This window comes from Pezoporus occidentalis, unplaced genomic scaffold, assembly GCF_034315485.1.
Source record: "Pezoporus occidentalis ecotype Australia unplaced genomic scaffold, CSIRO_AGI_Poc_V1 ctg76, whole genome shotgun sequence".
NCBI classification, from domain to species: domain Eukaryota; kingdom Metazoa; phylum Chordata; class Aves; order Psittaciformes; family Psittacidae; genus Pezoporus; species Pezoporus occidentalis.
Genome location: NW_026916115.1, coordinates 2,920,358 through 2,936,342, shown reverse-complemented (window position 1 = coordinate 2,936,342; position 15,985 = coordinate 2,920,358). Strand labels below are relative to the sequence as shown.

The window sequence follows — 15,985 nt, the reverse complement described above, 5'->3', positions numbered from 1 at the left end:
CCACAGCTGACCAGCAAAGAGAGCTGGGTGTTGTCAACTGAACTATGAAAAGAATAAACATGCAACTATATCTTGGAAAAAAAAGAAATCACCTCAGATGATTAAAGTTAGGAATTAGTGAGGAGGTAGGAAAACATGCCGGACAGTTGAACAGTTGTGTTTGAGATGTGACAGATATAAGGATATAAGAAGCATCATCTTAGTCAATATAGATGGAGAAAAATTAAGGGCTTCTGTGCCCAAAAGCACAGTCATTAGGTCTGGCACAGCAAAGATCAACCTAAGCATTCTGTCTCACTGAAGTCTGATTCTGTTAACAAGGGGTTAACACTCACTTGGAAAGCATTTGTAGATAGACTGAAAAGGGGAAACAGCGACTAACAGGTGAAAAATGTTCAGGGATTTTCAGCCACTAAGTGGTTCAATTAACACCTTTTAAGTCACACACACCAGAAGTCTTTCATTTTTAAGGAATATGATTAAAGGATCCTAATAAGACAAAACCAAGACTGTTCCAGCTCTCTGCCTTAATTCTCCCCTCATGACCACCCAACATTTTTTACAAAGTCTGAAACTAGAGTTTTCTCCTTGACATTGCAATACTTGAGCTTCTTCAAAAGTTAAATTATCAGAAGTAGCCTTTGTAGAGCACAATTCAGGGTTTGATCAGGGAGCTCCCTCTCCACGTAAAGAGCGCTTTTTACCAAGCTGTCCTTTGACTGCATCCTCTCACATCTGTGATGATACAGGCCTGAAAGAAGCTGCCCTGGAGGTGAGACATGTGGCTTACCGGGACCTACAAACTTCTGAGAAGCTGCCACTATGCTCCCCTCAAAGGGAAGCACTGATCTTTCTAGTTGTCCAACACAAGCCACTTTGAAATGTTGACATTTCAAAGACCTCTATTTTTTGGGTTCTCTTGAGGTGGTATCATGAGTAACAAATTGACTCAAAAATGCACGGGGGAGCAAGCTGGAGAAGGTAAAAGGAAAGGGCAAAGGTGAGAAGGACCAAAAGTGAAGCTTACACAGTCCTCAAACAGGTTAAGCATTGAACCCCCAGAACTTAATAAAAATAACCTTACGTAGACAACCTTTAGATGGCCTGCAGCCACACCCAGTGAGAAACTGAAATGTGCAGGCTATGAAATATGACACCAAAAAATAGCTAAGGCTGAGATAATGTATAATCCAACACTGGATTAAAAGGAGCTGTATGAGGCCACCATTTATTTTAAAAACTAGTACCTGTATTTTTTTTTTCCGAGTTTTTGCTTTGTTCTTTAATCCAGAAACAGAGCAATAGGTACACTCCAGAGGTTTATCTTGCCTTAAAAGCTGTTACAGCTTTTCTACCTAGGAGACTAGCCTGAAGAAACTTCAGTTGAAAGCTACTCTCTGACCTCTGAAACACTCCCTAACTTTAGCATCTGATCAGGACACATGGAAATCCCAACCCTGTAGAGATTCATGCGCACCCTTCATTTTATTCAGGGACTCAAGTGGGCCAGCTCACTTAGCGTTGTCAGTCACACTGATGTTTATTTCATGAGCCAGTATTTTTACAGCTGAAATGTCTCAAATCCAGGATCAAGCTACCCAGTGTCAACCACCCCTCTGGCAGTGAGAGTTAAATGTGCTAAAGCTTTTAATAAGGCACAACTGGACCTGCTTCCAAGTGCCAAGTGCTTCAGATCCAGTCTATTACCATGATTTAACTGATGTCCAGTAGTTCCAGGACTGAAATATTTTTAAGGAAGTGATCTATTACTGCAGTGAACATCCATATAACAATGCTAACCAAATACTTCAGAGACATACAGAATTATGTTATGAATGTTTTAGAGGAAAAAAAGCCCCTCAAAAACCCACAACTTTTTTCTAATCAATCTGAAGAAAAACTCTAGTAGGGTTGAGAGACAAATACTTCTAAAGAAAAACTTCATCTTGTTGCAAAGTGAAGCAGGTACTCTGAAAATTGTAATTAATGAAAGTTAAAGGTATATTTCCTTATAACCTGTTTAGTGTCAAATGTTTCCTGCATTGGAAATACAGGCACCCAACACAACTACTTGTGAGGTTTATCAGCATTAAGAGAGTCCATACCTCTCCAAATAGCAAAGACACTATGATGAAAAACACCATATGACAAGTTTTAGCTTAATTTCAACTTAACAGTGAGAACTGACGCCCATTTTGAAAACTGACAGCAATATGCCCATGAAGCACTATCAAGATAGAGCAATCACGCATGTAATTTATTGACACCAAGAAAATGAAAACAAAATGCTAGCAGCCTCCTAAAAAACAGCCTACTGATGCTTTGCTTTTACTGCAGTTGACTAAACAGATGCAGCAGATTTTGGAGGTTTGTGGTAACATCTATCACTGAGGTACAGATGCTGCAAACACACAGTGGTGAGCATGCAGAATACTAAACAGAGATTTCAAAAGTGTGTTTACCTAACCACACTTACACATCACCTATTGTAAATTAATGAGGCCTAAAGCAAATTTCTTATACCTGAATTCTAGATCGCCTTATTTTTCTCCCCCTGCAGCCTATGGCAAAACAACAAAACTGCCTCTCAAATACACCAGAGAAGAGCTGTGGCTCACTACTAGCCCTTCATTCTCTTTTTGTCCTTTCCCATCTCCTCCTGCACAGGGGGAGCCACAGATTATTGTCTGTCATAGCTAGGGACACAGCAAGTCATAATTAGCTCACAGGGTGCTGTTTATAGCTACTGCACAATGCCAGGATTTGTTTCTTGTACTGAAGCTATGAATCTGTAAATGGGATTTTTATGAGGATTTATATGTCATCCTGTGTTTTTCCTGGAAGCTTATGCCACTGTCATTCCCGGGGGATGCAATGCACATTTACCAGAAACCCAACACACACGGACTTCCTCCCCGTTCTTAAATATAGGGATAAGAAAGCTCAGCACATTATGAAAAAAAGAACACATTTAAGAAGCAGGTGGGTGTAAAAAAGGGGGTTGGAGAGGAAGAAAGACTCAGCTACAGCTGGTACGAGGGCTCTGCTCCAGAAAAGCCTACAGTCAATTACTGCTGGCATGAAGCTCAACCTTTCAGCAGGCGCCCAGCTGGCACAAGGCAGAGCATGACTGGGCTGGTGCCAGTCCTATCCCAGGCTAGGGCTTCCCTTCCCACAGCTGCTCTAGGCCAGCAGACTTGCTCTTTGCCTAGAGTCATCACAAATGCTGTCACCTGTCTGCTTTTATAAAAGCCCATCAGAGCTGCTGCCCCTCCAAAAGCTGAGGCACCAACATAACCACCAATGATTTATATTCCAGCATCACTCTGAACAAGGTTAACCAGGATCAATTTAATCAGAAGAGACGTGTCACCAGATCCCATCTGCACACAGACCCACACATCTCTGCTGGGAAGAGAGGTACCACCCATGTGCCACAGCAAAAATATGTCTGATTTTGGTATCAGAAAGGGCACTAGCATGTGAACTAAGCCTCTGGAAGAAGCTGCACCGCCAACCAAATTAAGATCAACAGCTTTAAGCCAAAGCTTTTTACAAAAAATAGGCTCCACGTGTTTATTTTTTATTATAATACAGTCACATTTTCAGCATACTGCAATATTCTGTAATGAAATTACAGCCTTCATATAACTTCTCCCTCAAGCTACAACACTTCAGAATAGCAAGTTATTATGCTGCTCAACACTGCGCCAGTGAGCCCCAGCACCAATAACTGGCAGCATAGCTAATGGATATAGCAATGATGCATCTGACTGACAGCGTAACTTGATTTGTCAAAACCCAAGCACCCTCATGACAAGGTTTGTAGGTGCCAGTGGGCACAGGGGGAGAGGAACATGCATTTCTTCAGAGAAATGAAAGAAACTAGGGCAAGGAAATGAAAGAGGAGGACCCTGTCCACCTCTGCTGAGGTAGACAATATCAGAGGACAATGCATTTAGCATTGTCATATATACGTATATATAATGTATAGATGCATGAAGTTTCTGAGAAAGAGAAGAAATGCTGAATGCAAGCAGTGTCTTGTCTGGTGCACAAAGCTGACAAGAGTAACATCACTGAAGGTGCTAACGCAGCTCTCCTCACCAGCAGCTGCCAAGAGAAGGGAGAACAAACAACTTCCTAATGCCTGGCAGGATCATCAGTGTAGATCCCTGTCAAATTTGAAGTAGCAGGTTTGGAAGTTCTCAGACTGACCAAGAAATACTAAACACATTCCTTTCCCATTCTAATTAAGACAGATGGTATTAACTGACTGCTAGATTGTTCTTATTCTGCTCTTCACTCCAGAATAATGAAGCTGGATAGTGTGAACTCTGCTATGACACAGGCAAAAATGCTGAACATTTCACAAATCCTGCAAAAAACAAACTCCATAATCATATGGCTTATCATACAAATCCCTCTCAGACTGTTTTTATCCATCTTTTTATCAGTCCAAGGGTCAGCTGCATTTACATCTTTTTCTTCATAAAATAGTGTTACACAGTTCACAAAATAATCAGCATGATTGATACAGGAGTGACTGATCTATCTTAAGAAACATGTCAGCTAAAGTGAAGCGTGCCTTTTATGCTACAAAGTAAGCCTGCAAACATTAATCTGGTTGCACAACATTTTGTTCTCATGGAAGCTGGACTGTTACATAAATTTATTACTTACAATTCTGTGGGTGCTTTACTGTTTTCAAAATGCAGAGTAACAAATAAAAACAAATTAGTTCAGCAGAGATGCTGGATACTTGTATTATAATACTGAATTCACTTGACTGCCCAATATTATTTACTTCTAAGTTTTAACAGAACTTTTGAACTAGGATTTCTATGTTAAAAGGCAGATACTTTCAACTGATGTTCTGACATGGTGATCTGCGTTTCTTTGGTTTAAGTAATCTAAAAAGATAAAAAATAGGTTGACAGTAATGACAGAGGCACAGAAGCAAAAATCAAGCAAGGTCTTTTCCCATAAGCTTGATATTATGAGATCTGGCAGAACAGTACTTTGGGTAGACATAAAGTCATAGGCAGAAGGTGCAAGTGAGGCACATTTCCTAGGGACTAGCAGCCTCTCAGCAGAATGGAAAGGGTCTGGCTGATGAACAGAGCATGAAGGTGGTTATTATGAAGAACCGGGCACAAAAGTTATCCTGAGACAAGAGACTTCACCTGGAGCATATCCACTGCTCTGCTTTTACCCTTCTTTTAACTGAGCAGGCATGCAACAGCATTTGCAAGGAACACAAAAGCAGTTCACTACCCTATGTCCTTTTCTCCTCCAGATATACAGGCCTGCTACTACCTCGGGCAACCCCAGCATATGCCACTAACAGTGTTTATGCCACACGATCCCACCAAGTTCAAAGCAAGCTCTCCATCGGCTCCCTGCTTCCTCTCTTCCCCTCCCATTCCTACAATGGATAAGAAAAGCAAAACATTTACTGCACGTAAACAAGTAGGTGGAAAAGGCTCTCTGAGCTCAAATGCGAAGTCATTGCCTACCTGATTTTGGAATTACAGGTCATTTCATTCTCAGGGTAGTGAATATCCACCGCATCCTGAATGACTGTACCATACTCATAGACTTTAATCTTCTTTGTCACTCCAGCAATGGCAAAGTAGTCACAGTCTCGGTCGAACTCAATACTGAGGAACAAAAGCATAGGTTGAGAACTGTGTAACACAATGCATGTACTTACCAGCAGTGTATTTTACCACCTAACCATTTCAGTATAGCAGAGCTGAGAATCACAATTTGCAGCAAATAACCCCATTCAGAACACCCTGATCAGGTCTGGCACACAGGCCAACAGAATAGAGTTCTTGCTCTCAAGCACTATTTTCTAATCCCTCCAAATACACCCACATCTCCATTTACTGCAACAGATTTTTTGTGGTAGCACACTTTCCCTCCACAGCCAGGATCTTTGTTCAGATGCTCTAGAGGTTTTCGAATTCAGCCATACCATCTACATTACACAGTACTCACATGTCAAAGCTGGCAGCTCGCCCTGGAAACATAAGTATGGAAACATACTTAACATTCAGCTGTATGTTCTACGATCAACATGCTATAGGATGACTGCCCATTGTTTTCTCTCTGTTACATTGCTGCATCCCTTCGCTCTTATATACAGCGAGCTCTGAAGTGTTAATACAGAAGAAATCAGTATTTATGGGAAAAACCCTTCAAAATTCCCTGAGTAACAACAGAGGGTTGAAATATTTATCGGCAGTACTGTAAAAACCATGCACGATATGACTGCCACTCTGGGTTGTTCATGGAAACAGAGGTGCTTTCTTCCTTGAACTGCAGGGCAAGTTTGTAATAGACATCAATGAAGTTGAAAGTAAAAGCAGTCACCTTCTAACAAAGTTAAGCTGCAAATGAGAAAAGCCTGAGGTTGTACATGAAATACATCTGAGAGAAAGACAGGCAGCAGGTTATAAACAGCAAATGTCATAGCTACCTTTACAGTTTGGAAGGGCTTGAAAGAAATCTATTAGACATCCAGCAGTCAGGAAAATAAACCTGCTTCTCCTAGGAGCTCCTGCCTGCCTGCAGCCCATGTCATTGCAGGCAAGGCAGGGTGAATTTGCACAGGTACCTACCTCCTTCCAGGAGGATCAGCCTCCCCAAGACAAGCTTGCTACTCCCCCAGAAAGGGTTTGGAGGTTCCTATGATCAGTAAGCAGCTCTCCTCAAGACTCTTGCCTAAGCAATCAATCTTTGCAAGGTCTCCTTTCAGATCCTTCCACTCAGTAATTCATTTCAATTTCTGTTCTCCCTATCACAAGGGACCTCCCCACCTCAAGAAGCCAGAGCATTTGTGAACTAGGCAATGAGTTCTGAATGGCAGCAGAGAAAACTTAGTTCACACTATTTTCACATTTATACACCTTGAAAAATCCCAAGATCAGGGGCATTTAAGGTACCTTTCTACAATTAGAAAGCATTACACCAGTTACAAGATGAGAGGGGGCTCTTTAGGCTGCCCCACAACTATAGCAGCTAGAGTTTTCTACCCCTTAACAAAGCTGAGAAGTCAAAAGCACTGCAATACTTTGAAATTAAGCTAAATTTAAATGCCAACAGAATTTTCAAGTCCTTGTAAAGAAGATATCATCAAGTTATTTTTAAACTATGGAAAGAAAGGACTGTTGATATGCAGTCTGACAGCATAAAATAATTAAATGACACAGCCTGCAACTTGGCCTTTTAACTAAGGCACCTAAACTCCTAAGTAGTAGCAGGAGACAGTTCCACTCAGAATTGCTTGCTGTCATGAGGAGAAACAAGCTAGTTGGGTCAAACCTGCAAAATCGCAGGACTCCAGCAGGCAAAGAAAAGGAACATGCTCTCAGCTGGGGAATAAAGCAAGCAACTATGAATCTATTTAAACAGGAGAGGAAGGAAAAAGAAGTCATCTAAGCATCCAGACTGCTACCCTCTGCCCTAGATCTACCCTAGTCTAATCACTTTTCATACAAACATGACCAAAGCACCATTCAGACCTACCTTATCTTAGCTCACCCTATTTTATGGAAGAATTTTATAATTGAAAGCCTGTATAACAATACAATGGATTTACTTATACCACACTCTTAACTGAACCACTCTCTCTGCTTCTGCTCACTGCCCTGTGGATTCAGGTAAAGCGCAACTAAACTGATGGCAGCGATTAATCTACTTGAATTCAATTTATACTCTTAGCCTTCTGCCAAGGAAAAAAAATAATGTATTACAATGTCTGGTAAAAAGCCAAGTTATTAGAACAGAATAAAGCCTCTCTCAGCCAGGGTGGGTTTGCTTCTCCAGCTTTAGTGGATTTTTTTTTTTTTAATAGAGACACACTGTAGACATAATAAATGAGTATTTCGGTATGTCTGTAGAAGTTAACACATCATTAAAAGAATTAATAAAAAGCATCAACCAATAAAATTGACTGTCAGTCCTGTGACCTTTGAAGCAGGGAGAAAAACAGATGCAGAAACAAATCATCACCTGTACAGATGTTTGCTGGCTGAGAGAGAGGCAGGCAAACCAAACACAGCAAGCTTAACACATACTCGCACCTTGGCTTCCATCACCTTTGTACAGTCCTGATGCAACAAGTGTTCTCATTTTCTAATCAGTGGGAGATACACAAATTAAAACATTAATGATCTAAGTACCTAATCCAGGGGATTCTTTACCATATAAAAATATTCTTCATATTTTCAAAGCTCTGCTTCCCCATGGACTGATCAGGCTTAGGACAAACAGACAGCTTGCATAGCAACATTTATTTTCATGGTTTTTTTTTTTCCCCTACAAGTCTTCTAAATATGTTTAATATTAAGCAAAGCTTGTTTGTGTTTAACATCTCAACGGTATTACTGTAACCCACTGCTCCAAATCTTTTCTGTCAATATAAGCACTTGCCTATACACAAGCTTATCTATATGTAAATTGACAAGAGGACTTAGTTTTATTTTGTCAAAAGACACAACAGGGCCAGCTCTTAAGAACAACATTCTGGTTTGCAGGTGATACATTTCTACAGTTGAATTGAAAGTCGTAAGTACAATGATAATATGCAATAAAGTAATAAGAAATACTTCAGCCTTTTTTGACAAAAAAGGCCACTGAGTTGAGAGATAGCTAGACAACAGCATCCACTTCAGTTGGGGAGAGGCACAGCGCCACCAGTGAACCAAAGAAATGCAAAATGTGCGTGCAATGGTTTCTAATGTCCTGCTACAAAAAGAGCAATGTGTTTTTGTAGTACTATTTTTAAGTAGATTTAACATGGGACTGACTATGAATGTTTTCAGCATCCCAGAGGGCAGATGCAGTACCAACTGGCTATATGTACTTACAAACCTACCTCAGTCCTCCTCTAAACTCCATATATCTGACCAAAGACTAGCTGAATTTTGATAAGGAGTCTTTTGGGAACACAGTATATCCTGAATATTTGGAAATGAACTTATAAATGTGCAACACAATTTACTTCTAAAAATCAAATTGAAAAGAACTGATTGTTTTGTTCTAGGGAAAACAGAAGAGAGAGCTCCTATTCCCAAGTCACTGAGGTTTTTTTTTCCCCAAGAAATTAATGATCAGTGTTCTATGGAGATACCACTAAGAGCTGCTAGAAAGCAAACACATTCTCAAGGATTCTGGTTCCTCTGCTGATTATCTTTATTCTTGATCTGTGAAAATATAAATCAATTGCTTTATTTTAACGCTAAAACCTAGAGCTACAAGTGCTTTCCAAAGTTAACAAATGGAATTACAAAATAAATTGCTTCTGAAGCACGTCTGGAAGCTTGGCTTGTGTTGAGGGTAGACCAGTGGGGAAAGACAAAAGAGCAAGTATTTACCAGTTCTGCCACTGTATAAAGCCTTGCCACATCTGCATCCTGATGGTGCATGCAGTTGTTCTCTATCCCAGGAGGACACACCGGAGTTAGAGAATACATAGATGGGCAACTAAATTGATTAAAGTAATGAAGCAGCTGCCTTACCGTAAGGGTTATGAACAAGGTGACACTTGCTGGTGTTCAGTACGTCACTTCACACTAGAACTAGGAGGCACTCATCACAAGATTGATTTGGGACAGACAAGAGTTTCCCCACCCTCAGTTACACTTTAAAAACCACACAGACAATCCAAGTACTTACTCCTGCAAGATGTAATGGTGGCAGACTGAATATGAGAATCATAATCCACGAACAACTGATCCATACCACACATTGACAAAAATAAATGTGGATATACCCTTTAGCATGCTCAACGAAATGACTGTGGATCATTTGATTGGGATCTCAATAAGACAACTCCACAAGCAGTGACTAGGCTGGCATGCTCTGTGGTCTTCTGTAGGGACAGCATAGGGCCACATGCCCTCCAAACCAACCCCTGAGGCACCTTACACTGTACTTGACATCACAGCTTGAAGCACCTTAAGGGTTAGACTGGAGGGGCACCTAGCCCAGCAAGCTTCTGTGAAAAATGGGCACATGCTGTATCTATTCTTCCAAATCAGGATAAGGGGGTGGTTGCAATTAACTGCATTTGCCTTTAACTAACTGCACCACTAATTACAATTAAAGGTCTGCACCCAACTACTCTACCCTTTCCATACACACTCTACAATTGCTACCATAATCACAAATGCCTCAATACTGACTTGGTAATGATTTCTGTGACTGTAGGAGTTGCCATTTCCATGAAGCAGATGACTCAGTCCCTCTTAAGGGACTAAACATATACGTATTTTCCTCCCTGACATACCAAAGCCTTTCAATTATACTTCTACCCAATATGGTGCTGTTTCTGCTTTTCTAACCCTGACCCCTGTCTTGCTGTGGCCCCATATTTAATTGCAACATGGATATGTTGTTCAAAGTTTGAGGGGAGTTAACTGGCAAGAGAAAGGAGAGACAACAATGGTAGCTTTTGCTCTTCACATACATTTCCTTAAAGCCTTTCTCACTCTGTGCTGCAACTCCCTGCTCCCTGAAGTATGTCTTGTCACTTCTAAGAATCCCAAATCTCATGACTTACAGCCATTTCCAGTGCCCATCTTGAGGCACTTAAACATTAGAAATTTAAGTTACAATCTGACACCATGGCCACCACTGCAGGCTGTTCAGCACCTGTGGTCAGTACAGAAATTGGTATTAATATCACATCTGAGAGACTGTTTTTACAGCAGATTGGTATTTTAAGGCAAAGTAATTAGTGTCACTAAGCATGCACTAACATACTAATTTGTAGTTTTTAAAAACAAAGCTATACTCAAGCATAGGAAGCTACTATTACAGCACTCAGATTTTGTGCTCTATCAGCTCAAAGTCTAGAAGTTGCTACATACAGTAGCGAAGGCTACAGAGACAAAACATGAAGTTTCAGAAAAAGTTTGGGGTCTTTTCTGTTTTTCTGTTGCTTTTTTTTTTTGTGTGTGTTTGCTTTTTTTTTTTAAATAAAGTAACAGTTACATTAGTTACTCTTCACGCCAGAGCACCACCTAAATGGAAGTCACTGCTGCTATTTCAAAGTCCTTAACCTGTGCCACAGGGACAAGGATAGATCAGCACTGGTTGAATTTATTACTCAATTCAAACCCCTGTGCTGTAAGATGTTTTCCAAAATATAAACTGAGCCAGCATACCATAAGCCCATGCGGGTTACTGCAGTCTCTACTCAAAAAGGACCACTTAAAGAAAAACCCTTCAATTCTCTAGACTGCTATATGTATAAATTAAAATGTATAAAAATAACTCCCCATAAGTACATTCTACCAGAGAGTGAACACCTTCATCTCTAACAATCATATTAATCTGGGTCTGATGTGACCCCCAGATTACCAGAAAAATTGCCAGATTTGTCCTCTAATCAAGGTAAAGTTACTTTGGCTACTATAATTATGACCTCTCAATATATCAGATTCAAATCTAATGGAAGTCTAATGAAAACTGTGAGACAGAGGCCCCCAAGCTATTTCAGTTTGATCCCATTCCTTGGAGTTGTTTTGGATATTCCAGCTCCAGGTTCAGCAGCACCAGCTGCTGCGGAATGCACCACAGGTACCCTCCCCTGCTACCACACCTCCTCCAGGCTTCAAACTTTTGCTGTGAATATGCTCTCCCTAAGCAAACCTCTATTTGAAGCATAAAGATAAGACACTAGAAAGCTCTGCACGTTGATTATCTTCAACCCTTTCACAGCTGGGACGCAGGCAGGAAGGGCACTGTAGCAGTTCACTAAAGCCTGCACTGCACAGAGGACAGTCCTTAGCTCTGGGCTGCTCTGGGCAAACATTATTGCACCAGTCACGCTGCAGTCACACTTTCAACAGCCTTCTTGCAGCCCTAGTAGCCTGGAGTTCTATTTTGCTCTGTTTGAAGAAAGGCATAAAAAAGGTACCACGGTGACAAGTAATGTCATTAGATCTAGTTCTAGGTGTACTTCATGCTTACAAAAACCCTTTTAAGTGTAATGAAATGCAATCAGTTCCAACAGACCGCTTAGCAATACTCCTGTTCCATAAAGAGCTTGTTCAAAGAAGAATATTAAATCTGAATGTAGGAGGTTTGGTGGGCTTAGATCCATCTCACAGCTCTGAAATCAAACCCAACAGAGCTACTTTCATGCTTTGTCACTGCTAGATAAAACAGTCTTCTTTTAAACCCAATGAGAGAATATACTACAATATGAGATTAATTGTGCTACCTGCAATAGCTCAACTTCCAGAGCCAGGATGCTCTCCAAGGGAAGCAAGTTAAAGTGACCCTGAACCTAATCTTCTCTAAATACAACCCAAAATCTCCTAGGAAGCCATAGCAGACTTCTAGCTTTATCTGTAAGACTATAACTAGAGACATCCTGTTCTACTGTATAAGGTATTTTAAATACATGTATTCAGGGGAACCTGGCTTAATTAGCACTAATGATGAGAAAACCTATAGGGAACTACTGAATTTTGCAAGCAACTGAATATAAAGCGTATTGATAAAAAGCCACTTTACAGCTAGGCGATGCTCTTCTGCATGCTGAAAAGATGATGGCAATCCCAGGGTTTATATGCCAGATACACAGAAGTACAATGAGCCAAAGCTGCTGCAAACAACTACCACACAAGTTAATGAGGATTAGATTCAGTTTTTCCACAAACACCATTTAAAATAAGCTAGAGTAGGGAAACATTAACTAAAAAAGCAAGCAGTTAAATGCAGAATGTTTCTTACGACACTATTTAAAATACAAGCCAATTTATCAGCCTGCCCTCTACAATATTTTGGGTAACCTATTTACATTTTTAAACCAGGATCTGCCATTTTGTCCAGCTAGGCTGATACATAGTAGGTTACAACAGCTCTGACAGTAGCAGGAGCACAGCCTCAACATTACAAAATGCTACAGTGGAAAATGTTTGAAGTCTCAAAACATACCCAGCTGCCTTCTTTCTGCATTCAAGCTTGGGAAACATTGCCAGGAAGAAACACAGCAGCCTCTGCCCAAGGTGTATAAGGAGCAGGTTTGAGAGACCAAATCCTGCTCCACGCTGAGTTGCAAGGTTGTCTGCACAGTGGTACCATCTTATCAGGATTATGCCATTAAGTAGGCAGGAACTCAGTTGTGATAGATACTGAAGTGCCTTCTAAATATAAGGCCATTCGAAAGCTTGCAAGCTTGTTTTCAAGCCTTCACATTTATTACTATGCCAACAAGGATTTTGTTTCTTCAAAATTGAGTGCAGAAGCTACTGACATAGCTACAGAGAGAAGGGAACAAGTACACATGAAAAAGCTCAGCACAGGAGATCTCCATCAATATTGGGACTGTAAACAACACAGTCCATTCTTAGGCTCCAATTCATGATTCCATGATTCTGACATGATTTAGCTGTATGTAGCAGCTGAAGACATTTGTCTCCATATGACCACATTGCCAGAGGTCCCATTTCTCAGAACAAACCACCACCCAGCACAGTGCCCCAGTACACAGCCCGCTGCCTTATTAACCCAAGCCTCCAAATTTGCCAGACACTGCCGTTGGCTCTTCTGGCAGACACCCCACAGCAGAGCACTGGGAGGGACAGATGGGGACAGTAACCTCTTCAGACAATCCAAAAGACACTACAAATCAGTGCAACTTTCAGAAATACTGTCTATGTGTCTATGTCACAGATGAGGTGTCTTGAGGAGCAAAAAAATAGGCTGGGGCAACTACCTCTGATAGTCCTGCTGCCTGGCAATGACAGAATGAGGTTAAACACCATTTGACACATTTTCATCCAACTGCCAAATGTGTTTCCTGTAAGAAAATGTCACTTCATAACTTATTCTACAAAACACCTATGCAGCATATAGATCCCACACATCTTGGAAGTCTAGTAATACAGGTAATATTAATAACCATTAGCTCTAGATAGCAAGGAAGGAAAAAAACAAAAAATATCCAAAGGCATGGTAGTGCTTTGCAGATAATGACCTCCTAGCAAATTCAGGCATTTCCAACAAACATGGCTAAAGAGCTGAAAGAACACTGTAATAAGCTACAGAGATTCATGTTCTATCAATACCAGGTTTGCTTCTTCAAGCAGACACAGGAATTCACTGTATCAACACTCAACATTGAAAGAAAGCTATAAAACTGGGGGTGGGGCAGAAGAGGTGGGGAGGAGTTAAGGGAAATCTGTCTTAGCCTTTTACCAATACTGTCAGCATGGAAGCTCTGCATGTAAAATGCTGTGAAACCACAGCCTTCATGTCTTGCAAGTCCAATTCCTGAGGCCAAGACACAGCACTATTACCTGATGATAAACATTGTTACATGAGCATCAGCAGGGCAGCTACCTGCAGCCTCACAGAAAATATTTTTGTCCTGATCAGTCAAGGAGTGGATGCAATGATGCATCCTACCCTAAATATTAATCTCAGAGGACATTGCTAACACTACAGCATTCATCTTAAAGTCCTGCACTTTTACAAAACTTCTCTTGTTTTTATTAATAAACTCCTAATTAATACAATCTTGTTTGAATTGTAAGTGGGGGATCTTAAAGTTCATTAGAAGTGAATTTCACTTTGCACTGTATGTGGCAAAGCCACATAAGGACATTGCTTCTCCTTAAAACCTAAGGCCAGATGAAGACTCTTGGCAGAAAGTAGAGAACAGAACCTCAAGTTTCTAACAAGCTGATCATGTAACTATTTCAAGGGTACAGGTCCCAAGATGTGGAGGTCTCTAGTCCAATACCCTGCTCAGAGAGGGGGCAGCTCTTTGGTCAGATCACATTGCTCAGGGCTTTCTCCAGCCAATTCTTGAATACCCCTGAGGATGAAGAAGTTTGCACAACCTCTTTGGGAAGCTCCATGCTGCAGCTAGTGACCACTACATGACATTTGCCAAGAAATGGAATTTGCTTACGTAAACTGTACAAAGTTTCCTCAACATATTAAAAATCCCACAAAAAGAAAAAATTGTTTAATACATTTAGGTTAAAAGCTGATTCCCAAATTCATCAAAACACCATTCAATACTTTTAACAGACCAGTCATAAAAATGTATGAAGTTTAAATCAAAATAATAATTAAAAAAAAAAACAAAAAAACAAAACTCCACATGTAATTATCTGCAAATGGAGATAGGTTTGAAGTCTTAAGAGAAAGAGAGCTTCCTACTACCATATAGTCTCAAGTTACTAGGAAAATAACCAAAATTAAAAACCAGCATTCCACTGGTGGCCATGCAAGTTCCATTCATTAACTTATCAATTTTGAGCTATTTAAGTTTGACCCCTAAAAGTGAAAGCTTATATTGACAGAAGAACACATGCCTCTCTCTGCAGTGTCACTGCACTCACCAGGCTTTTCAGGTGAAGACTAGAGATACGAGCAGATATGCTCTTGTTTGGTTTCATAGCTGCTTTTGGTACTAGCAGCCCATCTGAGGGCTATGTTACATAGTTTAGATTGTCTCTGAAATGAGATCTGTATGACCCTTCTGCTGGGTACCAGTCACATTTAGCTTCTGCTCAAGGGGATCTAGACCACAGCTACGTACTAGGAAATGTATGGGTTCTGCACTACAGAAAAAAAGAAGAGAAAGCAAAGGAAAGGCTCTGTACTTTGCTGTCACTAAACAAAACCTTATTTCAGCCCCAGCCCCCTTCTGGTCTATGGATCAAACATTAGACAAAATAAGGCAAGAACCACACGAGAAACACAAACTTCAAGTAGGTTCAGGGTATTATATTTCAAGCTTCATCAGCTACTCTGCAGTTCAAGTCTCTTTATCCAAGCATTTCTCTTTTCCTTCCAGTTCTGGGAACAGTCTAAATAAGGCAGATCCATCCACAGTTTTGAGCTGCCACTTGTAAATAAGAGTCCATTTACAGAATGATTCATTTAATAGGCTATATGAAAAATTCAGCCCTTCTCATCTCTCATCTTCAAGGAACAGTGTGAAACA

General features: G+C 40.5%; 1 protein-coding gene across 4 annotated transcripts in view; it reads right to left on the bottom strand.

The window, feature by feature from the left end:
- COP1 (COP1 E3 ubiquitin ligase) overlaps positions 1-15,985 on the bottom strand; it is a 135,041-nt gene that overhangs the window by 74,683 nt on the left and 44,373 nt on the right. For all 4 annotated transcript variants that reach the window (XM_062602221.1, XM_062602222.1, XM_062602223.1 and 1 more), the window contains one exon: positions 5,520-5,663. In XM_062602221.1, the coding sequence (XP_062458205.1) occupies positions 5,520-5,663 (144 nt within the window). The remainder of the gene's footprint in view (positions 1-5,519; positions 5,664-15,985) is intronic.